The 25,436-nt window shown below is 51.2% G+C and overlaps 1 protein-coding gene across 4 annotated transcripts in view; it reads left to right on the top strand.

The window, feature by feature from the left end:
- MYH11 (myosin heavy chain 11) overlaps positions 1 to 25,436 on the top strand; it is a 112,028-nt gene that overhangs the window by 61,426 nt on the left and 25,166 nt on the right. For all 4 annotated transcript variants that reach the window (XM_084763863.1, XM_084763864.1, XM_084763866.1 and 1 more), the window contains 12 exons: positions 879 to 1,022; positions 4,779 to 4,874; positions 6,955 to 7,073; positions 8,302 to 8,454; positions 9,313 to 9,486; positions 11,181 to 11,354; positions 17,617 to 17,731; positions 19,683 to 19,876; positions 22,084 to 22,205; positions 22,287 to 22,356; positions 22,489 to 22,649; positions 24,815 to 24,923. In XM_084763863.1, the coding sequence (XP_084619989.1) occupies positions 879 to 1,022; positions 4,779 to 4,874; positions 6,955 to 7,073; positions 8,302 to 8,454; positions 9,313 to 9,486; positions 11,181 to 11,354; positions 17,617 to 17,731; positions 19,683 to 19,876; positions 22,084 to 22,205; positions 22,287 to 22,356; positions 22,489 to 22,649; positions 24,815 to 24,923 (1,631 nt within the window). The remainder of the gene's footprint in view (positions 1 to 878; positions 1,023 to 4,778; positions 4,875 to 6,954; positions 7,074 to 8,301; positions 8,455 to 9,312; positions 9,487 to 11,180; positions 11,355 to 17,616; positions 17,732 to 19,682; positions 19,877 to 22,083; positions 22,206 to 22,286; positions 22,357 to 22,488; positions 22,650 to 24,814; positions 24,924 to 25,436) is intronic.

Raw genomic sequence — 25,436 nt, 5'->3', positions numbered from 1 at the left:
CAGATAGTTAAACAGCCTTATCTTTGAGGATCATACTGTTTTTGTTAAAGCTAATTGCTATTACAGTGGGAGAGCTCACAAGGAAATAGAGGCAGTTTCAATAGAACTCTATTTACAAAAGCAACCAGTGAGCCAAATTTGTTAACCTCTGATAAGAGGCTCGTCTTCTAATTCAACTAGAAATAGTTGGAAGAAAAAGAAGCAAGGGTGGCTTGTTAGGCAGTGAGTACCATAGCTGGAATTCAGTATATAACACCTAAATTTGATATCCTGAAATATCTTGTTATACACAGGGCAGTACATGATATACTATTTAGAACATGCAAATATATTATTGTTTACTCTATATTGCTTTAGATAGTGATTTTTTAAAATAAAAAATCTAAATGTATGTGCACGTGTGATTTTGAATATAAACATAATACATATGTCCAAAGGACGTGGTGGTGCATACCTATGACCCCAGCACTGATAAGGCAGTCAATACCAGCCTGGGCTACACAGTAAGAACCTGTTTCAAAAACAACAAAAAACACTCTGTGTGTGTGGGGTGTGTGTGTGTGTGTGTGTGTGTGTGTGTGTAAGTAAGTAAAAAGAGATGATTTAATTCTTTAACCATGCTCCTCACTGAGTTGAAACAATCCCAGGTTAAGGGCTGTGGTTGAGCGGTGGAGACAAAGCCACCGTCCACAACCTGCACCACTGCATGAGACCGGCATTGGTGAGGAACTGTACATGACAACAGAGGAGGAGAGTGTTAACTGCCCAGACCTTGAGAAAGGGAGAGAAATGACAATGGCCCAGCCTATTGCTGGGACCCTGTGTCACACTGAAGGCACAAGTGTGTCCCCTTGCTCACTCACTTTCCTTTCTTTTAGGTGACCTGCTTTTGGAGAACTTCAATAGCTACACATTTTTATCAAATGGCTTCGTGCCCATCCCAGCTGCACAGGACGACGAGATGTTCCAGGAGACGCTGGAGGCCATGTCTATCATGGGCTTCAGTGAGGAGGAGCAGCTCGGTGAGTGTCATACGTCGGACCTAGCAGACTGGGTCTGTGGTGCTGAGGGATTCCCTCCTGGCTCTCATCTGGTCAGTATGGATGGCTTTTCTCTGTGTCCCCTACCTCCTGAAAGGAAGAGGGTGAGAAAGAAAAGAAAAGTAAAGTAAAAACCTGCCACATGTGGCTTGTTAGGCAGTGGCTGAAGTAAAGCTCTTTTGGTTGTAAATTGACACAAACTGGCATAAGCAAAAATATGATTGACTCTGTGTTAGTTACTTCTGCTTCACTGACAACACCCCAAACAGGAACAACTTAAGAGGGGGAGGGGTTATCTTGGCTCCATGGTCTCTGAGGGTTTCAGCCCATCATAGAGGGAAAGCATGGTGGAACTGTTCAGACCAGGGCAGTGGGAGTGTGTAGCAGAGCTCCTTAAATTACAGCAGGCGTGAAGCAGAGAAGGAAGGAACAGCCTCCACTTCCACAGGCCAAGCCCTGTCTCCTAAAGGCTTTCCAAATAGCCCCGTTAGGTGGGAACCAAGAGCTTGAAAGATAAGCCTGTGGAGGATGGACCAACGTCAAACCATAGTAACTTCTGTATTGGAAAAACCAGATGTGTGGGTTACAAGTTCAGTAGGATTCAGGCACTCAACTTCTCTAAAAGCTGGTTTCCGGTCCGCCACTGTTCAACACCAAGGTCCCTGTATAGGCTCTAGTTTTCTGGACAGCAATGCAGTTGTATCGCAGTTCTTACTTACAGCCTTAGGGTTTGTGGCCAAAGTGTAGAGGAGCTCTCTATTATAGATAGCCCCACACAGTAGCATCTTACTAGCTTGAGTTAGTGGGCCTAGGTGAGTGCATTCCTTGGATACCTGTTATGGTAGGACCATGTCACAAGGAAGGATGGATGCTAAGAACAGGCTCTTGAGGATGAACGCAGATACATCAGACCGGGATAAGGTAACACAAGGTCTGCGAGGCTCTTCCTGGGAATTCAACTCTCTTGATAAACTGATGCTGGCCAACATCACTCCACAATTGGCTGTAAAGCCCATTTGGCCCCTGCTGGTTTCAGTGCTATGACTCCAGAAACATTTTTCCTTCTGGTTCAGACCAGCTCTAGCATTCAGAGTTAACCAGGGCAGGACTGTAGTAAACTGGCCTCCACATCCCAAACCTCCTGGGATCACAGAAATAGCCACCTGCTACAGTGAGGCCACAGGATGGCTGTGCCAATAGGATAGCCTACAGTCCAGAAAGAAGAATTGACAGATGGGTTGTGTTTGTGGCTCTTGGCCAAGGACCCCTCGTTTCCCCCCCAGCAGCAGCAAAGGCCACGGACATCAAATGTATCTTCTAGGGGACAAGGGTTAATTCGATACCCAATCCAGTTTTAAGAAAATACAAAGAAAGACTAAGTGCCGCCTGGGTCCCAGCCATGTGCTTCTTGTTTTCCCCGGGGTTTTCTGAATGGTACATCCTATGAGACTTTTTTTTTCCTGTGCTGGGGATGGAGCCTACGTTTGCACATGCCAGATAAACATTTTTGGTGCACTATTTAGTGTCATAGGCACTCCCCGAGGCAGCTGTGAGTAGCTTCAGTTTGTAGATAAGGAGAGACTGAGGCAGAGAAGTAAAAAGGTCTGCCCAAGAATGCAGTGAACTGCTGCTGGGGCTCACTCTCAGGTCTGCCTAAAAACACAATAAACTGCTGCTGGGGTTCACTCTCAGGTCTGCCCAAAAACACACAGTGAACTGCTGCTGGGGCTCACTCTCAGGACCCTACTTTTGCCTAACTTCTTGAATAATTTATGTCAGGGACAAGATGGAAAGCAAGGCTAAATGGCCAGGCAATTGGGGGAGGCCAAGGCAGGAGGGTCATCACAACCAGTCTGAGGCCAACCTGAGCTACACAGCAAACTCAAGTAGAAAGGAGTATGGGCTGAGACAGTGTGTCAGAGACAAAAACAAAGAAGCAAGCCACACATGAAGGCATATACCTTTAATCCCAGCACTAAAGAGGCAGAGGCAGAAGAAACCCTGAATTCCAGGCCAGTGAAGACCCTGTTTAAAAAAACAAAACAAACAAGCAAGCAACCCAATAAATAATTAAAATGAAACATAATAAAACAAAAAGTATAATAAACAAAACTTTAATTCAGGCTCCCTCTACTGTTAATAAACAATGCAGTGCTCATCCTGAGATGCTGGTCGGTCTGGCACTCAGTAGGTCCTCAGCTCCTTCTAGTACTCACTAACACCCCTTTTAGCCACAGAAGCACACTGTAAGCCCAGCCCCTGCCCTGGATCCGATAATACTGTCCATTTTCCTAGTTAACTGATAAATTGACTGGATTTTTGCAGGTGAAGGTGACTTTTTGTTTTGTTTTGGTTCTTTTGTGGAACTGACCTTTAACTTAGGATAGTTATCTACAAAAATAAACTTGAGGGAAAGGAACCAAGAAAATGTAAAGCAGATTCAGGTACGGTGGTGCACGTCTTTAATCCAGCACTTGGGAGGCAGAGGCAGACAGATCTCTGAATTTGAGGCTAGCTGGTTTACACAGAGAGAGTTTCAAGACATCCAGGGCTATACAGAAAAGCCTTGTTTTAAAAACCAAGAAAAAATGAAAAGAATTTTTAAAGGAAAAAGTTAAGTCGATGATGGACACAGATGAAACAGAGGTTACATGCACTGCCTTCTGTACATGCCTATAAACACAGCACATGCAAGGGTAAGGAAGGAGGGTGGGGTTTAAGGTCAGCCTGAGCTAAGCAGTGAGATCTGTCTGGAAGTAGAAAAATGTGCAAAGCAATGCCCTGGAGACATAAGCTTAAGCCAGAATGTCCAGCTCTAGGCTTGTGCACTGCTGCCCTCTACTGGTGAGTAATGGGGGTGCTGCTAAGCATCCCATGGATGCACAAGGCTGGCCGCCTTCTGCCCAAGAATTTCTGCTGAATCCAGCAAGGCTGAGCTGGCATTAGATGGCTCACCTTTGTTCTGCAGGCGCTTTGGCAATACCTAGCTTTTGAGAACCATGCGGCCAGCACTTCCTAGCTTACAAAGTTCCTTTTGTGGGTGTTAGTATAAAAGAGAGTACCCTTAGCAATGCCCGGTCCGTAGCAGCCTCAGTAGAGAGGAGCAGGTGTTAGCAACTAGATCTTCCTCCTCCTGACTTGCGTCTGGGCCTCATGGGCCTTATGTGTCTGGACAGCTGCCGTAAGAGAGCTAAAACCCATGGTTTAGCCTTGGCTTTGTCCTCGGTGACTGATCCCATAGTTCAATTAGGACAACTGTTGACACTGATCAGTTGCACACCCTCCACTCACCCAGTCATTTTTTACCCACCCATCTTTACCCATCCTCCATCCACCCACTCATTTGCCCTATCCATTCATCTTTAACCCACCCATGCGTCTCCGTTCAGGTATCCTTCCACCCTCTACCCATTTATCCCTCCTTCATCATCCTCCATCCATCCATTCTTCCATCCATAATAGTCAGTGAGCTACATTTGGTCCATGGCTAAAGCTTGCAGGTCCCTGCTGCATAGAGAAATCCCATGAGATATGAGGTTTTAGCAACTTCCTGACATTACTCAGCTCCCACATCCAGGCATCTTCGCCTGCAAGCCAGGGAGTCAGATGCAAGAACTGAAAACTTGGTCTACGGAAAGATGGCACTGGTTGACTCTGGGTGTCCAGTGATGATTAGATTGCCAGTCTTCAAAATACTGGGCTGTTACTGTCTAATCCACTCTTCTCTCCCTACTCCAGCCATCTTGAAGGTGGTGTCATCTGTCCTTCAGCTTGGAAACATTGTCTTCAAGAAGGAACGAAACACAGACCAGGCATCCATGCCTGACAATACAGGTACTTGTCGCTTGTCCTCAGGAACGGGAGGGCAGGTCCCATTCAGGTACAGTGGTATCAATGGTGCCCTCATCTGTAGCTGCACATGGCAGTCAGCTGTGGTCTAATAAGACAACACAACACAAGGAAGGAGTTAAGAGAGAAAGGCCATCTGCATGCAAGTTTTAAAAAATAATATACTGTTAAAATATCATTTATTGTTACTTTAGTAGTAGTAGTTCTTTTTCTTCTAAAGATTTATTTATTATGTATACAGTGTTCTGCCTGCATCTACACCTGCAGGCTAGAAGAGGGCACCAAATGGGTGTGAGTCACCATGTGGTTGCTGGGAATTGAACTCAGGACCTCTGGAAGAGCAGTCAGTGCTCTTAACCTCTGAGCCATCTCTCCAGCCCAATAGTAGTTCATTTTTAGACAAGGCCTCACTGTGTAGCCCAGGCTGGCCTGAACTCCAAGTTCTCCTGCCTCTGCCTTCAAGTGCAAGGATGGCAGGTGTGTTCCACCATGCTGGCTGCCTGACTTATTACTAATTACTGTTGTTAGCTCCTTATGGTGCCTCCTGCAAAGTTAAACTTTTATCAGAATTGTGTCTATATAGGAGAGCACCAGCATGCACAGGGCTGGTACCATGTGGAATCCCAGCTACTGACTCAGGTTTAGGGCATGTGCCCTTGGCCATGGGGGCTTTCTGCTGTCACTGCCTCTTCCTCCAAGTGTTTCATGACTGCAGATCCTACAGCACAAAGTCAGAAGCCCAGCGTTTCAGGCCAGATGGGCCCTCACGGGGCATCTCTTCTGAGCCCTCCAATGGTTTATTTATTGAATAAGCATTTCCTAATCTGTTGCAGTCTTCCAGGCCTCGGGGCACAGCAGGAAAAAGTCAGCTCAGCTCTTCTTATGGTGCACAGTTTTGCTGAGGAGACAGGCCTCAAGCTCCTGCAAATGAGGGGCACCAGATAAAACACCCATGGATGGACACATGGGTGGTCCAGCTGAGCCCAGCTTTCAGATAAGCCATAATGCTTTCCACCATCAGAATATTCCATGGGGCAGGAGAGGTGGCTCAGAGAGGCTAAGAGCACTTGTTCTTCCAGAGGCCCGAGGTGCGATTCTCAGCACCCAGGTCCGGAGTCTCACAGCTGCTTGTAACTTCAGCTCTGAGGTATCCACACTGTTTTCACCACCTACATCCATGTGTGCCTATTCATACGCATAAGTATGAATACTTAAGTAAAAAAAAATAATGACATTTAAAAAGAGATTCTACTACAGAGTGTTATTTATCTGAAATTCATATCTGACTAGAACCCTGGATCCTCTCCTCTGGGTTTCCCCTACACTGATTCTGACTGTCTTTCTTGGAAATACTCAACCTTTTGTGCTTTTGAGACAATCCCCTGGCTCCTATCACTCTTAGTGCCAGCTGAATATCAGATTTCTAGCTCGGGGGCCACACAGTCTACATATTGTGTTACTTTACAGCCCCACAGAGACCACCGTATTGGATATATATTCAATAGTACCGTCCCCAAATGTGGCACACAAACAGGATCCAGTTCCCCAGGAGAATCCAGAGAGGAACACGAACAGGAACAGATAGCTTGTGAAACAATGGAAGAACCCTAAACTTCATGCACATGTGCCCCAGCCCCAGTGGGATAGACAACTCCTTGTGTGTAGGAAGCAGCTGAGGGTATGGCTCTGTGTGTTTTAAAAGTAAGTTTTTAATTGCAGAAATAGACACAGTGATATTACGAGCCACATGTTTATGACCATAATAGACATGTATGAATACATTTTAGTTTTCCTTTTTTTCTCCCCTTTCTTTTGCTGTCGTTTTTATTTGTTTACCTTTTGTTCTCTGAGGCAGGGTCTCACATAGCTCATGCAGGGCAGAGGTGAGCTTGCTCTTCTAATGCTCCCACCTCCTTCTCTCAAGGGTTAGGATGACAGGTAGCCACCATCACATAGAAGCACTAACATTTTTTAAGGGAAATAAACAGTGACATACCTACCCTCTGGTCCTAATGACACCTGTTCTGTTTGGTGGCAAAGCTAAAATACTTCTTTTCTCACACAGCTGCTCAGAAAGTTTGCCACCTTGTGGGGATTAATGTGACGGATTTCACCAGAGCCATCCTGACCCCGCGTATCAAAGTTGGACGGGATGTGGTACAGAAAGCTCAGACCAAAGAACAGGTAATGACACTGTAGCTGTTCACGCTGCAAACCTTCCATCCATTTTCCCATCCAACTACCTGTCACCCACACACATGCCATATACCTGCTCATCCACCCACCACCCATCCACCTACCCACGTGTCCATCCACCCACCACCCATCCACCCACCCACGTGTCCATCCATCCACCCACCACCCATCCACCTACCCACGTGTCCATCCATCTACCACCCATCCACCTACCCACGTGTCCATCCATCCACCACCCATCCACCTACCCACGTGTCCATCCATCCACCACCCATCCACCTACCCACATGTCCATCCACCCACCACCCATCCACCTACCCACGTGTCCATCCATCCACCACCCATCCACCTACCCACGTGTCCATCCATCCACCCACCATCCATCCACCTACCCACGTGTCCATCCACCCACCATCCATCCACCTACCCACGTGTCCATCCATCCACCACCCATCCACCTACCCACGTGTCCATCCACCCACCACCCATCCACCTACCCACGTGTCCATCCATCCACCACCCATCCACCTACCCACGTGTCCATCCATCCACCACCCATCCACCTACCCACGTGTCCATCCACCCACCACCCATCCACCTACCCACGTGTCCATCCATCCACCCACCTAGCTATCTTCTCACCCATCCACCGTCCACCCAGTTATTCACCATGTATCTGTCTGTCCACCCAGCCACTCATCCAGCTAGTGACCACCCATTCATTATCCACCACCCATCTACCCACCCATCCATCCACACATTGGCTCAACCATCCATCCACCTACTCACCGGCCCACCCACACACCCATCCATTTACCCATTAGCCACCCCTCTACCAATCCACTCATCTATCAACCATCCATCTACCATTCCTCTACCCATCCATCGGATCCTCTATTCATCCACCTATCCATCCACCCCTGTATCCTACATCCAACATTAAAATATCTGAAGTCCGATGCCAACTTTTGAGGACTGCTAACCAAAAGCAGCATCCTTCACACATCACAGACCTGAGAGACCTGGCCTGTGGAAATGTCCGTCTATATTTTCAAGAAGCAGAGCTGACAGCCTCTAATTGATCCTTCGAGGGATCAGGCTCCACAGGGTCCTAATGGATGGTATTTCGTTATACATGCAGCCTCTCCTTAAGTCTGACCGCTCTTCCTGCCACTTACCTGCTGACAGTACCTGTGTTTCCTTCATTGCCCTGCAGGCTGACTTTGCCATTGAAGCCTTGGCCAAAGCCACTTACGAGCGCCTTTTCCGGTGGATTCTCAGCCGTGTGAACAAAGCCTTAGACAAGACCCATCGTCAGGGAGCTTCCTTCCTGGGTATTCTGGATATTGCTGGGTTTGAGATCTTTGAGGTATGTATATCTGTGGTCTTGGTCATCTGTGATAGGGCTTTGAGACATTGTTATTTGGGAGAGGGGCATACAGATAGGCCCTATAGTAGAAAGCTGTCTGGTTAAGGATACACTTGAGTGTGTAAGAGACATACATCCACTATTTGTGTATTGGCTTGTGTAAGTCAGCTGGTCAGCAAAGCTGGATGCAGAAGGCAGGACCGAGCTGCTCTGTTTCCCACCACATTGGCCCCATCTCCAACAGCTCTCCTCTCATGATGCTAAGAGAGTGCCAGAGCTCCAGATGCCACTTAGCAACCATAGGGAAAAAGAAGCATCTCGTTTCTAAGGGCTTCAATCCAAATCCGGAAGTAGAAGTTGAACTGGTTCCTGCTTCCTTGAGTTGAGCCAATGGGTCACCTCCAAGCCGAGCACTGAGCTCAGGTTCTTACCATTCCCTGTAGTACACCCAGAGTGTCCGGGTCCCACTCCCATGAGTTTGAGGGAATTTCTCAAAGAAAGAGGCCGAGAGATGTATCAAAGAGGCCTACTGTGGGATCGCCATGACTTTTGAGCCTCAGTTTCCCTGTATGTGTAATGGTGAGGAGAGAATGTACCTTATATAGTCAGTCCATCTATCTATGGATCACGTGAAAGTGCAAGAGGTGCGGGCCCTGTGGCATGGCTGTGGGTCACTTCTGCTAGCCATACTGTACTTATGCCATCTTACTTGACCGTGCACGTCTCTGGGTGCTGAGATGGCAGTAAGGGCTCTTTAGGAAGCCAGGTCTCGGCCGTGGGGCGTTTTGCAGCCGAGCTCCCTGCCTTATGATCCTGCCCAGCTCTTCTAACCCCTGACCCCACCACGCATCCACACAGGTAAACTCCTTCGAGCAGCTGTGCATCAACTACACCAACGAGAAGCTGCAGCAGCTGTTCAACCACACCATGTTCATCCTGGAGCAGGAGGAGTACCAGCGCGAGGGCATCGAGTGGAACTTCATCGACTTCGGCCTGGACCTGCAGCCCTGCATCGAGCTGATCGAGCGGCCGGTGAGGGGCTGGCCCTGTGCACGCGTGGCCCCTCCGTGCACACCTGGTCAGAGCGTGCTTTCCATGTGGGCGGTGTCTCTGAGAAAGTGCTGGAAGCCTGTAAATGGAGTCCCTGGGAACTAGGCCATGCTTTCTGTTAATCCATGTTTACAATCAAAGTTTGTTTGTTTGTTTACACTACCCTCTTCCCCCCCCCCCCCCCTTTTGAGCCAACTGGCTTGGAACTCAGTATGTAGACCAGGTTAGCATCCAACCCTAAGAGTCCTCCTGCCTCAGCCCTTACAAGTGTTGAGATTAGTCATGCTGGTCCTCAGCAAACTAGTTATTTTTAGCAATTCTGGGCATGCAACCCAGGACCTTGCCCACACTAGGCAAGTGCTCTTTCACTTTAAAGTTTAAAGGTGGTTATTAGCACATATTAATCTTTTTGAGATAGGGCCTCAAACTTACTATATAGTTGAGGGCGACCTTGAATTCTGGGATTGCGGGCATGCACCACCCCACCTGGTTGATGCATGATTATGACAATCCTCCTGCCTCAGCCTTCCTGTGCTAGAATGAAGGTGTATAGCACCAGAATGTAACTTCCCCAGCATTCCTCTTCCTCTTCCCTGTTTGTTTGTTCCCAAAGAGTCTGTGCTTTGTCCACTGATGTATCCAAAACTTCTAGAGTCACAGTATGCAAGCAGTCACTGTGTGGAGGGCCTCTTCTTTTAGAGTTGGGGCTGTAACTACGAATAAGACAGTCATGGACCCTCACCTCCTGGAAAAGCCAGTGGTGAAACCAGACTCCTGGGAAGGCACCATGGAGGACAATCAAGAAATGGTTCTAAGAGGTGGAGTTCTCAAAGTGGAGATAGTTCTTCCAGGGTGAATGGTACATAATTGACACCTTAATTTAGACCCTCTCAGACACAAGAAAAGCTTTGCTGAAAGGGATCCTGGGTAAATTTATAAAGAAGCAAAGCAACTGATTCGTTTCAAATTCTTGTGTAATCAACTGGCAATGGTGGCTCACACCTATAATCTAGCACCCGGGAGGCTGAGGCAGGAGAATTTCTGCAGGTTTGAGTCTAGCGTTGGCTCAACACTCAATATCTAGTTCTTGCAGCCTCATATATAGTGTCTCAAAGTCTGTCAGAGAGCCTGGGAGGCTGTGTCTCAAACAAAACAAACAAAACAGATGGGGATATACAGCTCAGCGGTACAGGGCTGGCCTAGCTGACCCCAGGCCTGAGCTCCATTCTCACTCGGGGTAGGAGAGGGGAATGCAATCTTTGCAGTGTTTGTGTATTACTCACCTCTTTGTTCTTGCTTTCAATCCCTCAGGATGTCTGTTGACTGGAGAGTAATGGGTTAATCGGTTTGAGGGTGAAGGAAAGAGGGCACAGATTTGCCTATGGTATAAGCAAATGCAATGGCAGTGCGGGGGAGGGGGGGACGACAGGGGGGCTCCTGGGTATCACCTCTCTCTTTTTGGAGGAGGAAATAATTTTTTTTCACAGCTCAGCCTGGCCATGAACTGTCTACAGCTGAGGTTAGCACTGAACAGACCCTCCTTGCCTCCCACACACCAAGATTCCAGTCCTGTGCCACCACACCTGGCTGTGTGTGTGGACTCCGGATGGTCGGCCCTTCCTGGTGAGCCTAGGGTCCTCCCGCCTGGCGGTGACCCTGCCCTCCTGTGTTCCCAGAACAACCCTCCCGGTGTGCTGGCCCTGCTGGACGAAGAATGCTGGTTCCCCAAAGCTACAGACAAGTCTTTTGTGGAGAAGCTGTGCTCAGAGCAAGGCAATCACCCCAAATTTCAGAAGCCCAAGCAGCTAAAGGACAAGACAGAGTTCTCCATCATTCACTATGCTGGGAAGGTACGGGTCAGAGGATGTGAGGGGTGCTCTGCCCTGAGGTTACCTGGGTGGTGCTCACAGCTAAGGGTGCTTTGGCAATGGCTGCACCCTCCACAGACTTGTAGTAAGTTGGCTCCCAGATAGGGGTTCTGTATAATTTGTCTAAGTGTCTGTCAGGAGTGGGAGTGAGTGTCTCTCACGTGGCCAACTATGCTGACCAAACCATTCTACACTGGAAAGACTCCAAATGCTGCTTGCTCCATGGCAAGCCAACAGGCAAGGCCCTGGAGTGAGGGGGCCAGTGAGTCTCCTTTAGCTTCACAGGACCCCTGGAATCACCCACTATGCTTCATCTGGCAGGATCCATCATCATCATGGTTGTCAACATTGTTATCATTATCACCATCATCATCTTGGATATTAGTGTGTCCTGAACAGTATAGAAAAGCTACATCTGGTCTCTGCTGGCACTGCACACATACCACAAATAGACACATGAAGCAAAACACCCATACTTATAATATAAATAATTATTTTAAGAAGAAAGAAATTATAGCTTGTTCTGCCTCATAGAATTATTTTATTCACCCTTCTGCTATCCACACTGAATCATGAGAACAGGCAGCGCCCCATCCAAGCAAAGCAGTGGTAGACTTCAGGCCAAGGCGCACACGTGGCCTACTGCTTCTTTCTATCAATGTAACACAGCCAGGCCCATTTGTTTCCATAAGGTCTATGGTTTCTTTGGTGTAATAAGGGCAGAGGTGAGCCATTGTGACAAAAACTATAGAGCTCACCAGGCTGAACATATCTACACTTCGGCCTCTTTGCCAAAAAGTTTCTTGTCTTCTTTATACTCAGTGGAGCTCATGTTCCTTTAAGCTCATCCTGGAAACACTTTTCCCAGGCTCCTGCATGGTTTTTTTCTCCTAGTCTTCTCACAGATCAGACCTTGCTACCACCATAACAACGCCCCGCATCCCATCATAACCCACCAGAGTTGTGTTGTGAGTTCAGTCTGTATTGTAGTCACAGTCATTAAAGTTGGGCATTAAGCAAGTCAGGAATTTCAAAAGCCCTCAGTGCCCTTTACCTCCAAGCTAACAGGCTAGGGATCTGAATATAGCTCAGTGGCAGAGCACGTGCCTACTATGATGGTTAGTCAGGTCTTCAATCATCTGGAAGAAAGTCTCAGCAGGGGTATTACCAAGACTAGGTTGGCCTGTGGGTGTGTTGGGTGGTGGTGATTGCATTGACTCTCAGTTAAGGTGCAAAGACCGACCCTGAGTGTCAGTGGCATCACCCTATGGGTGACAGGGAGAAAGCAGGCAGCATGGCCGTGTGGCTTCGCTGTGCCCTTCTCTCTCAGCAACGGCCTGCAGCCTGGAACTGTGAGACCCAATAGCCCCTTGCTTCCCTAAGCTGCTTTTGGTCAGGGTGTTTATCACAGCAACAAAAACAAACTGGAGCCCTTGCCCTGCTTACACTCTAGGGTTCAGTCCCTGGTACAATAATGAAGTACAGTAAAATACAGCTTTTAAGCTGTAAGGATCCCATTCACCAGTGCAGAAGCCTCTGTGAACTTAACAGTGATATTTCCTGTGCAGCTGCCCAGGAAACACGGGCTGTCTAGGACGGCTTTTGTCACCATTAGCTTCCTTGGCCTTTTCCAGGGCTTACTGTGAGACTCTGACAAAGGTGGCTCCTCAGGGGCTCTGCAGAATAACAAGGTCTTTTTGGCACAAGCTTACCACCGGTGGATGCCCTACTATGTGCAAGATCCCTGAAGATGCTGACCTATTGGTCCCATCTGATGTCTAGAGATGTGTAGAATAGAGGAGATTTGGGCTTTGCAGTGGGTCCCTGGGCCAGGAGCCTGACGGCAGGGTGGCTTTGCAGTGGGTCCCTGAGCCAGGAGCCTGATGGCAGGGTGGCTTTGCAGTGGGTCCCTGAGCCAGGAGCCTGACGACAGGAGGCTTTGCAGTGGGTCCCTGAGCCAGGAGCCTGATGGCAGGGTGGCTTTGCAGTGGGTCCCTGAGCCAGAAGCCTGATGGCAGGGTAGCTTTGCAGTGGGTCCCTGAGCCAGGAGCCTGATGGCAGGGTGGCTTTGCAGTGGGTCCCTGAGCCAGGAGCCTGATGGCAGGGTGGCTTTACAGTGGGTCCCTGAGCCAGAAGCCTGATGGCAGGGTGGCTTTGCAGTGGGTCCCTGAACCAGGAGCCTGACTGCAGGAGGCTTTGCAGTGGGTCCCTGAGCCAGGAGCCTGACGGCAGGGTGGCTTTGCAGTGGGTCCCTGAGCCAGGAGCCTGACGGCAGGGTGGCTTTGCAGTGGGTCCCTGAGCCAGGAGCCTGACGGCAGGGTGGCTTTGCAGTGGGTCCCTGGGCCAGGAGCCTGACGGCAGGGTGGCTTTGCAGTGGGTCCCTGGGCCAGGAGCCTGACGGCAGGGTGGCTTTGCAGTGGGTCCCTGGGCCAGGAGCCTGACGGCAGGGTGGCTTTGCAGTGGGTCCCTGGGCTAGGAGCCTGACGGCAGGGTGGCTTTGCAGTGGGTCCCTGGGCCAGGAGCCTGACGGCAGGGTGGCTTTGCAGTGGGTCCCTGGGCCAGGAGCCTGACGGCAGGGTGGCTTTGCAGTGGGTCCCTGGGCCAGAAGCCTGACGGCAGGGTGGCTTTGCAGTGGGTCCCTGGGCCAGAAGCCTGATGGCAGGGTGGCTTTGCAGTGGGTCCCTGGGCCAGGAGCCTGATGGCAGGGTGGCTTTGCAGTGGGTCCCTGGGCCAGGAGCCTGATGGCAGGGTGGCTTTGCAGTGGGTCCCTGGGCCAGGAGCCTGATGGCAGGGTGGCTTTGCAGTGGGTCCCTGGGCTAGGAGCCTGACGGCAGGGTGGCTTTGCAGTGGGTCCCTGAGCCAGGAGCCTGATGGCAGGGTGGCTTTGCAGTGGGTCCCTGAGCCAGGAGCCTGATGGCAGGGTGGCTTTGCAGTGGGTCCCTGAGCCAGGAGCCTGATGGCAGGGTGGCTTTGCAGTGGGTCCCTGAACCAGGAGCCTGACTGCAGGAGGCTTTGCAGTGGGTCCCTGAGCCAGGAGCCTGACGGCAGGGTGGCTTTGCAGTGGGTCCCTGAGCCAGGAGCCTGACGGCAGGGTGGCTTTGCAGTGGGTCCCTGAGCCAGGAGCCTGACGGCAGGGTGGCTTTGCAGTGGGTCCCTGGGCCAGGAGCCTGACGGCAGGGTGGCTTTGCAGTGGGTCCCTGGGCCAGGAGCCTGACGGCAGGGTGGCTTTGCAGTGGGTCCCTGGGCCAGGAGCCTGACGGCAGGGTGGCTTTGCAGTGGGTCCCTGGGCCAGGAGCCTGACGGCAGGGTGGCTTTGCAGTGGGTCCCTGGGCCAGGAGCCTGACGGCAGGGTGGCTTTGCAGTGGGTCCCTGGGCCAGGAGCCTGACGGCAGGGTGGCTTTGCAGTGGGTCCCTGGGCCAGAAGCCTGACGGCAGGGTGGCTTTGCAGTGGGTCCCTGGGCCAGGAGCCTGATGGCAGGGTGGCTTTGCAGTGGGTCCCTGGGCCAGGAGCCTGATGGCAGGGTGGCTTTGCAGTGGGTCCCTGGGCCAGGAGCCTGATGGCAGGGTGGCTTTGCAGTGGGTCCCTGGGCCAGGAGCCTGATGGCAGGGTGGCTTTGCAGTGGGTCCCTGGGCCAGGAGCCTGATGGCAGGGTGGCTTTGCAGTGGGTCCCTGGGCCAGGAGCCTGATGGCAGGGTGGCTTTGCAGTGGGTCCCTGAGCCAGGAGCCTGATGGCAGGGTGGCTTTGCAGTGGGTCCCTGAGCCAGGAGCCTGATGGCAGGGTGGCTTTGCAGTGGGTCCCTGAGCCAGGAGCCTGATGGCAGGGTGGCTTTACAGTGGGTCCCTGAGCCAGGAGCCTGATGGCAGGGTGGCTTTACAGTGGGTCCCTGAGCCAGAAGCCTGATGGCAGGGTGGCTTTGCAGTGGGTCCCTGAACCAGGAGCCTGACTGCAGGAGGCTTTGCAGTGGGTCCCTGAGCCAGGAGCCTGACGGCAGGGTGGCTTTGCAGTGGGTCCCTGAGCCAGGAGCCTGACGGCAGGGTGGCTTTGCAGTGGGTCCCTGAGCCAGGAGCCTGACGGCAGGGTGGCTTTGCAGTGGGTCCCTGGGCCAGGAGCCTGACGGCAGGGTGGCTTTGCAGTGGGTCCCTGGGCCAGGAGCCTGACGGCAGGGTGGCTTTGCAGTGGGTCCCTGGGCCAGGAGCCTGACGGCAGGGTGGCTTTGCAGTGGGTCCCTGGGCCAGGAGCCTGACGGCAGGGTGGCTTTGCAGTGGGTCCCTGGGCCAGGAGCCTGATGGCAGGGTGGCTTTGCAGTGGGTCCCTGGGCCAGGAGCCTGACGGCAGGGTGGCTTTGCAGTGGGTCCCTGGGCCAGGAGCCTGATGGCAGGGTGGCTTTGCAGTGGGTCCCTGGGCCAGGAGCCTGATGGCAGGGTGGCTTTGCAGTGGGTCCCTGGGCCAGGAGCCTGATGGCAGGGTGGCTTTGCAGTGGGTCCCTGGGCAAGGAGCCTGATGGCAGGGTGGCTTTGCAGTGGGTCCCTGGGCAAGGAGCCTGATGGCAGGGTGGCTTTGCAGTGGGTCCCTGAGCCAGGAGCCTGATGGTAGGGTGGCTTTGCAGTGGGTCCCTGAGCCAGGAGCCTGATGGCAGGGTGGCTTTGCAGTGGGTCCCTGAGCCAGGAGCCTGATGGCAGGGTGGCTTTGCAGTGGGTCCCTGAGCCAGGAGCCTGATGGCAGGGTGGCTTTGCAGTGGGTCCCTGGGCCAGGAGCCTGATGGCAGGGTGGCTTTGCAGTGGATCCCTGGGCCAGGAGCCTGATGGCAGGGTGGCTTTGCAGTGGATCCCTGGGCCAGGAGCCTGATGGCAGGGTGGCTTTGCAGTGGGTCCCTGGGCTAGGAGCCTGACGGCAGGGTGGCTTTGCAGTGGGTCCCTGAGCCAGGAGCCTGATGACAGGGTGGCTTTGCAGTGGGTCCCTGGGCTAGGAGCCTGATGGCAGGGTGGCTTTGCAGTGGGTCCCTGGGCCAGAAGCCTGATGGCAGGGTGGCTTTGCAGTGGGTCCCTGGGCTAGGAGCCTGATGGCAGGGTGGCTTTGCAGTGGGTCCCTGAGCCAGGAGCCTGATGGCAGGGTGGCTTTGCAGTGAGTCCCTGGGCCAGGAGCCTGATGGCAGGGTGGCTTTGCAGTGGGTCCCTGAGCCAGGAGCCTGATGGCAGGGTGGCTTTGCAGTGGGTCCCTGGGCCAGAAGCCTGATGGCAGGGTGGCTTTGCAGTGGGTCCCTGGGCCAGGAGCCTGATGGCAGGGTGGCTTTGCAGTGGGTCCCTGGGCCAGGAGCCTGATGGCAAGGTGGCTTTGCAGTGGGTCCCTGAGCCAGGAGCCTGATGACAGGGTGGCTTTGCAGTGGGTCCCTGAGCCAGGAGCCTGATGGCAAGGTGGCTTTGCAGTGGGTCCCTGAGCCAGGAGCCTGATGACAGGGTGGCTTTGCAGTGAGTCCCTGGGCTAGGAGCCTGATGGCAGGGTGGCTTTGCAGTGGGTCCCTGGGCTAGGAGCCTGATGGCAGGGTGGCTTTGCAGTGGGTCCCTGAGCCAGGAGCCTGATGACAGGGTGGCTTTGCAGTGAGTCCCTGGGCTAGGAGCCTGATGGCAGGGTGGCTTTGCAGTGGGTCCCCGGGCTAGGAGCCTGATGGCAGGGTGGCTTTGCAGTGGGTCCCTGGGCTAGGAGCCTGATGGCAGGGTGGCTTTGCAGTGGGTCCCTGGGCTAGGAGCCTGACGGCAGGGTGGCTTTGCAGTGGGTCCCTGAGCCAGGAGCCTGATGGCAGGGTAGCTGTGCAGTGGGTCCCTGGGCCAGGAGCCTGATGGCAGGGTGGCTTTGCAGTGGGTCCCTGGGCTAGGAACCTGATGGCAGGGTGGCTTTGTAGTGGCTTCCTGAGCCAGGAGCCTGATGGCAGGGTGGCTTTGCAGTGGTTCCCTGGGCTAGGAGCCTGATGGCAGGGTGGCTTTGCAGTGGGTCCCTGGGCTAGGAGCCTGATGGCAGGGTGGCTTTGCAGTGGGTCCCTGGGCTAGGAGCCTGATGGCAAGGTGGCTTTGTAGTGGCTTCCTGAGCCAGGAGCCTGATGGCTGGGTGGCTTTGCAGTGGCTTCCTGAGCCAGGAGCCTGATGGCTGGGTGGCTTTGCAGTGGGTCCCTGGGCTAGGAGCCTGATGGCTGGGTGGCTTTGTAGTGGCTTCCTGAGCCAGGAGCCTGATGGCAGGGTGGCTTTTGGCAGGTGGATTATAATGCGAGTGCCTGGCTAACCAAGAACATGGACCCGCTAAATGACAATGTGACTTCACTCCTCAATGCTTCCTCTGACAAGTTTGTGGCTGATCTGTGGAAGGATGGTAAGCCCCCCTGCCCTGCATGTAGCTTTGAGCCAGAAGGCTGAACGCCTCAGACCTATTGCCCTGGTTTCTGTATCTGCCCTAGACTGGGAGGCCCCATGTGGAAGAGGGAGAGGACCAGGCTAATGCATGCTAATGCTATCACATTGAAACAGCTTTGTCCACACAACATGCATTCATAAGAAGTAAGAGTTTATTCTTAGCCAACTGTGAGTGACTGGCTGAACAACACAGGTTCGGATACCCCAAATGGCACGTCACAATGTGGAAATGGTTTCATGTTTTAATGTCCCAGAACAAAAGGAAGTCATAAATCAAGGCAATCCTTTTAAGGACTCTTGTGGGACCCTGATGGCATTCTTAGCTTTGGAGTCAATGGAAGCTGGTGGTCTGTTAGGACAGCCCCAAAAGTTTCATGTGATAGTCAAATTAATATTAGGTCAGGCATGGATAGAGATGGTGAATGGCCATTTAGGGGCTAACGATAGCCCAAGGTAAGATTTAGTTCTGGATCTGCAACATTCCAACTCTCCATAGTTACCAATCTGCCAGCCTTGTAGGGTCTTTAACATATATCCGCCTCTTCCCCACCTGGAAGATTCCTCCATCCCATTCCTCCACTCACTGAGAAGGTCCTGTCTCAGGGTCTAGGAAGTGGTGCGGCTGGGCATGATGAAGCAGACCCCATCTGAAGTCAGAAGGACTGTACGTTACACCTCTCTTGTCTCTTTGAGCTGTAACCTTGGACATATTACCTAACTTTGTTAAGCTTGGATGTCCTCATTTGTAAACCCAGTCAATACCACAGCCCACTTGCCTCAGGAGTTGTGTGAGGTTGGCTCTCACCAGTGGTTCTCAGCCTGGCACCAGAGCCTCCCTGTCAAATCCCAGGCCAGGGCTGGAGCTTGGGCATATAGAAAGCTCTGGCTCCATCCAGCACTGCATCAACAGATGTGATGGCGGCACCTGCTGGGCCAGTGGGTGCTTCTCATTCCATTCTGAAGAAGGCACCGGAAGGCTATGGTTATATGGCAGAGCACCTGCCCAAAGCAAAAGCCCCCTGTGCTAATAGTACTCCCCACTAGTGCCTGGTCTGCCGAGCACTTACCAGTGTGCCCAGTTCTTCCTCAGAGCACTTGCTGTATCCTCTAAGAATGTCCTTTCCCTGGATACCTATGTATGTGTCAGTCCATCCTTTGTCCTCTCAGACACCAGCTTCTCAGACAGACACTCCCCTCCACCCTGTCTAAGCAAGGTCACTCCTATTCTTTCTCTTGTCCCCCTATCCTCTTTTCCTCTTTCTTTTTTTCCTCTTCCTATTCCTTCCCTCTCGCACTCCCTTTATCCTTGATTTTCCTGAGTATAGCTGATACACTTCATTGTCTGCCTCCTTCTGTTTGAGATGGGCAGCCTATGGGCTGAGGTGGACAGGGTCTTTGGTGAGTGCTTACGGCATACATGGTCAGTTCTCAGGAAGTCCCTGGGGGTAAGAGAAGCATTGAAGGCGTCTGAGAAGCTGAGGGCTTTCTAGACTCTGTGTCCTCACTCTATCCTTAGGAGAGAGATGCTGCTACTGCTTACACTGTTAAAAAAAAAAAAAAAAAAGGATGCCTGAAGCACAGCATGGGGCCAGGGCCAGGCCACCCACTGAGTTACTGCCAACAGTGAGACTGGCTCCTTTGGTTTCTGTGACAAGAACAGAGGATGGTGGCTCATCCGGCCACCCTCAAAGATGCCCAAATCATCACCACTTAGAGGCCCTTTCCCCCCAGCTCTTCCCCCTGATAGCTGTGGAAGCACTGACCATCAGAGGGAAATATGGGGGATGGTACCCCAGACGGGGTCTGCAGTCTCCCATAGAGTATCGCCCACACAAAGCATCTCCCTTGACCACCGTCTTCACGGTTTGGCCCTCTGGCTGATGTCACCCTTCATGTACCTTCCCCCATAGTGGACCGCATTGTGGGGCTGGACCAGATGGCCAAGATGACTGAGAGCTCACTGCCCAGTGCCTCCAAGACCAAGAAAGGCATGTTCCGCACCGTGGGCCAGCTCTACAAAGAACAGCTGGGGAAGCTGATGACTACACTGCGCAACACCACGCCTAACTTTGTGCGCTGCATCATCCCCAACCATGAGAAGAGGGTGAGGCAATCCCCAGCCTGGGGCTTCTGCCTGTGGGGTAGTGCCAGAGGGTTTCAGAGAGGAACGTGGGTGGCAGCAAGGCAAAATGAGGTGGATGGACACAAACAGAGGTTTGAGCTTGAGTCCTGCCCTGAGCACCCTCAAGGAAGGCCTGCATCTACACATGTGGAAAGGATTTGGGACCTACTACCATGCCTGAAAGCAAAGGAGAGCAAGGGATGGAGGGAGAGAGGGAGGGACTCCTTCCAGAGACTGCTCAGCTAGGTCAAGGTGTGGAGTGTACAGCCACCAATCCTTCCATTCTTCCAGCAAATGCTGCCAAGCTGCTATTTGTGACTGACACTTGGAATACAGTGTTAAAGAAATCACTGGGGACACATTCGCTTGTCACAATGGGAAGGGGATTGCGACACCATCTGATAGCGAGAGGCCAGGGAGGTTGCTGGACAACTCATAATGTGCCCCATTGTTCCTACAACAGAATTAGTGGGCCCAAGATGTCACTGGTGTTGAGACCACAGGGACCTTGACACACGGGCTAGAACCACAATGGTAAATTAGAAAACAACAAAAAGCTGGGGTATCTACCTCTGCCTCAAGACCTTTAAGAATGGGTAGATGGGCTGTGAGGTGGCTCAGTGGGTAAAGCCTCTCGCTGCCAAGGTTAATGTCCTGGGTTCCATCCCTGGGACCCATATGGTAGACGGAAAAACTGATGGCCATAAGATGTCCTCTGACCTCCATGTATGCACTGTGCCAGACATGTGCCCACACATATCCCCCACATATGCATCATAAATACATAAAGAATGGGTAGACATCAACTTGGTGAAGTGCATAGTGGGTATGAGTGTGTGTGGAGGCATTTTAGACCAGGGGCTTGGGGTAAGAAAATGTATAGAAGTGAGAAGAGTCTAGGTGAGAAAACTGCAGCTAGGTCACTCTGTATTGTTTTTGTTTGTGTGCATGTGTGAGTACATGCCTGTGGCTATGGATAAACATACACAGTGTACTATAGTCAGGAGACAAGCCTGGCATCATTCCTTAGGTACCTTCCACTTTTGTGTGGAGAGCTTTCTTTCTGGCCTGGAACTTTACCACATAGGACAGTTGAGCTGGTCGGTGAGCTTTTCTCACTCTTCCTGTCTCTGCCTCCTGTCTTACAATTCTAGGATTACAGGCTATTGTGCCCAGCGTTTTACATGGATTCTGTGCATCTGAACTCAGGGTCTGATGCTTACAAGGCAGGCACTTTATGGAGTGAGCCATCCTCCCAGCCCCTTTGTTTCATTTTGATTCATGATGGCATGAAGTAGGGATGGGACTGTCCTAGATTATGGAGGTCCTTTTGTGATGGCTAGAGATTGGCATCCTGTCTCTAGGAAGCCAGTGAAGGAGTTTAAGCAATAGGTCACGAAAATAATTATATTTTAGATTGAATGAGAAGTTAGAAGGAGCAGGCAGGACTGAGGAGAGATGACCAAGTCAGAAAGAAGGTGCTCCGGGTGTCTGGGAGACGGCTCAACCATTTAAAGTGCTTGCTACACAAGTGGGTGTTGGAAGCCCAGAAAGCCACATAAATGCTAGGTGGGCATAGTAGCCTACTTATAACTTTAATCTCAGAAGAAAGAGACATGGAATTTCCCAGAACAATCCAGCTAAGAAACTAGAGATGCTGGTGAACTGAGTTTGAATAAATGAATAAGATAGAAGAGTGATTGAGAATGACATCAACTTTGGGCCTCCAAATATGTGCGTGCATATGCACACACACATGAATACACACATCACACACATGCACATCTCACACATACATATGCATCACATACTCATGCCCATTATCACACACTAAACATGTACATATTCACACACGTGTGTTCTCATAGATCACATGAATATATGCAAACCACATGTGTTTTTAAAAGGAAACTTACTGGGAGAGACTTGGGAGGTAAAAGCTAAGGGTGGTGATGTCCCAGAAGTGAGAGAGAGGATAGTGAGGGAAAACAGCCCAGCTTTTAGCCAGGGGTGCTAGCACCACCAACACAGTGGAGATTATGGGACAAACAGGGGTTTCTAAATTGTGGAAGCCCAGAGATGGCAACAGGGGCCATGTTCCTCAGCTAAACCCCATGAGGACCCCAAGACTGTCCCTGAGGTTTGGGACTTGCTGCTCTGGCAGTCACTGGCCTCTTCCATTTCCACAGTCCGGCAAGCTGGATGCATTTCTGGTGCTGGAGCAGCTGCGGTGTAACGGTGTGTTGGAGGGCATCCGCATCTGCCGTCAGGGCTTCCCCAACAGGATTGTCTTCCAAGAGTTCCGGCAACGGTGAGCCTGCTGGGGTTGGTGGGGCAGGGGGAGCGAGCCTTGATGGAGCTGTGTTGGGTGACTTCTGCCCTGTGTTTTAAGCTATGAGATCCTGGCAGCGAACGCCATCCCCAAAGGCTTCATGGACGGGAAGCAAGCCTGCATTCTCATGGTGCGTTTAATCCAGGATCCTCCCCAGACATCTGGCTGTGACCTCCCAGTTGCTGATCTGGGTGGGACGGCTCTCGTCACCACTGACTAAACAGCCAGTAGAAAGTGGCTCCTCTTCCTCCTCTCTCCTCAGATCAAAGCCCTAGAGCTCGACCCCAACCTGTACAGGATTGGACAGAGCAAAATCTTCTTCCGCACGGGGGTCCTGGCCCACCTGGAGGAGGAACGAGACCTGAAGATTACAGATGTCATCATGGCCTTCCAGGCGATGTGTCGTGGCTACCTGGCCAGAAAGTAAATACAGTTTGCTGTGTCCTAAAACTTCCCCCAAATCCACAGTAGAAACACAACTCCAGAGAAGGGGTTTTCTAGCACTGTACTGAGATTCCCTGATTCCAAGAAGCCATGTCCTTAATCGACAGCTTCTGCCTGAGAGGAAAAGGATGTGTCCAGTTGAAATGCACATGCTGGTTATAGATGTAAGAAGGGCAGAAAGACAGCCAATGGGTTGAGAGTCTTAGATCTGGGTTCTTAGTTTATCTTTTTTTTTTTTAAGATTTTATTTATTTATTATGTACACAGTGTTTTGCCTGCATGTACACCAGAAGAGGGCCCCAGATCTCATTATAGATGGCTGTGAGCCATATGTGGTTGCTGGGAATTGAACCCAGGACCTTTGCAAGAGCAAGCAGTGCTCTTAACCTCTGAGCCATCTCTCCAGTCCCTTTATTTTATCTTTTAAAATTCTTCTCTCATGTATTACATCTCGACTGCAGTTTCCCCTCCCTCTTCACTGCCTCCCCTCCTCCCCATCCACTCCGCCTCCATTTCCCTTCAGAAAAGAACAGGCCTCCCAGGGAGATCAACCAAACATGGCATCTCAAGTTGCAATTAGACTAGGCACACCCCTCATATTAAGGCTGGATGAGGCAACCCAGTAGGAGGCAAACCTGGGTTCTTAGCCTCAACTCCTCATCTTATATGCTCAGGTTTCTCCTGAGTGCAATCACTTCATGACAGTGTTACAGCAGTTAGCGAAATAATACACAAGAAAGTATGGCTGGTTTTCATCTCAGAAGTCTTAGAAGAGTGCCGGGCATAGTGGCGCACACCTTTAATCCCAGCACTCGGGAGGCAGAAGCAGGTGGATCGCTGTGAGTTCGAGACCAGCCTGGTCTACAAAGCAAGTCCAGGACAGCCAAGGCTAACACAGAAAGACCCTGTCTCAAAAAAAAAAAAAAAAGTCTTAGAGGAAAGGTTATTTGACTATATAACTACCCTGTGTCCAAATGGAATTCCTAAGGTAAAGCTTTAGATCTGTTCTGCTTGGTGTCTAGGTGAAAACTCAGGTTCCTAAAAGAAAGATACTCCAGAGAGGTCCCTCAGGGTGCTAGAGCCTGGAATGTGTGCTGTCGTCAAATATAGCCCACACCATATCTGCAGAGCCCTGACTGGGTCAAGCTGATTACCAGAGAGACTCAGTATGGTTAAGGCCAGATATTGGGAAGCCCTTGGTATAACAGCAGACCTAATTTGTTAAATTGTATAATTAGATCTCTGTTGCCATCATTCCTGTTCCAAAAATTGGTATTCTTAATTATAATTGGTATTCTTTTAAAAAATAATTTATTTTATTTTATGTGCATTCGTATGTAGGTGTCAGATCACTCGGAAATGGAATTATAGACAGTTGTGAGCTGCCATGTGGGTGCTGGGAATTGAACCCAGAACCTCTGGAAGAGCAGACAGTGCCCTTAACCTCTGAGCCATCTGTTGTGCAGTCTATAGTTGGTATTCTTAAATGTACCCACAGCCAATGTGGCAGCCACCATGGAGAATGGGTTGATAGTCTCCATTCTATAGTCTGTCTGCCTGCCCCCCTCTCTCTTTCTTTAAGTTAGTTAGTTAGTTAGTTAGTTAGTTAGTTAGTTAGTTAGTTAGTTTTTTGAGACAGGGTTTCTCTGTGTAGCCCTGGCTATCCTGAAACTCATTCTATAGACCAGGCTGGTCTCAAAGTCACAGAGATCTGCCTGCCTCTGCCTCCCAAGTCCTGGGATTAAGGTATGTGCTATCACACCCATTTCATTCTGTAGTTTTCAAACCCAGAAGCATTTAAGAAAGACGGTGCTGGTTTGGTGTTAAGGTTTGAGATTTCTCAAATACTACCAGAACCCAACTGGCACAACCAGGAGTGGGAAGGGTCCCTATAGAAACAGCAGAGAACTTTCCCTCAGGTATCATTTCTAGCGTTGAGTCTGAGGTATTCATGAACCTGGAGTTTCCCCTGTCTACTGAGAAAGGCTCTGGGATTCAGACAAAGTGGCTTGGTTTCTAGATAACATGCTGGTGCTGATGCTCAGAAAGATCTGGATGGAGCCATTGGGGGGAAATCCTATGCAGGGAGTGGTGCCGTGAACCGTGAGGGAACCTCCTCACGGCTCCCTGCCTCTCTCTCCCAGGGCCTTCACCAAGAGGCAGCAACAGCTGACAGCCATGAAGGTGATCCAGAGGAATTGTGCTGCCTACCTCAAGCTCCGCAACTGGCAATGGTGGAGGCTCTTCACTAAAGTGAGTGATTGGCCCTACATCTTCCCAGAAGCCACCTGATCTCCTCCAGTTCCACAACCCCAAGCCCTACTAGGACCCAGATGTGTGAGTGGAGGTGGTCCAAAGTGACTCTGGAGCTAGGGTCTGAATCCAGACCTCACATGCAAAAGTCTTCCCATGTATATAAATGTCCTCCCCTTTGGCTTGTAGGTTATAGCCATGTCATAAGGGAGACCAAAGTTTTCTGTCACCTCAAGAATCTATTTTATGGCACTAGTGTAGCAAACCCACTTCTCTCTGAGGCCCCCTGACAGTCTCTCTTCTGTCCTCCTTTTGTGTATCGCCATCATTTCAAGATGTGAACTGAGTCCTGTGCCTCTTAGGATTGGTGCTTTCACTCAGAATGATTAAGCAGGAAGCCCACACTTGTTGCTTGAATAGGTAGTTCATTTTATTCCTTGCAGCTTGTAGGGCCTCTGCAGCATCACTGGCTAGAGAAAGACGTGTTTGCTGGCTGTAAACTTATATATCCCC

The sequence above is a fragment of the Acomys minous genome (genome assembly GCF_964271855.1).
Source record: "Acomys minous genome assembly, chromosome: 16".
In the NCBI taxonomy this organism is placed as follows: domain Eukaryota; kingdom Metazoa; phylum Chordata; class Mammalia; order Rodentia; family Muridae; genus Acomys; species Acomys minous.
Note: the sequence above shows the minus strand (reverse complement) of the source record. Positions and strands in the feature narration are given on the sequence as shown.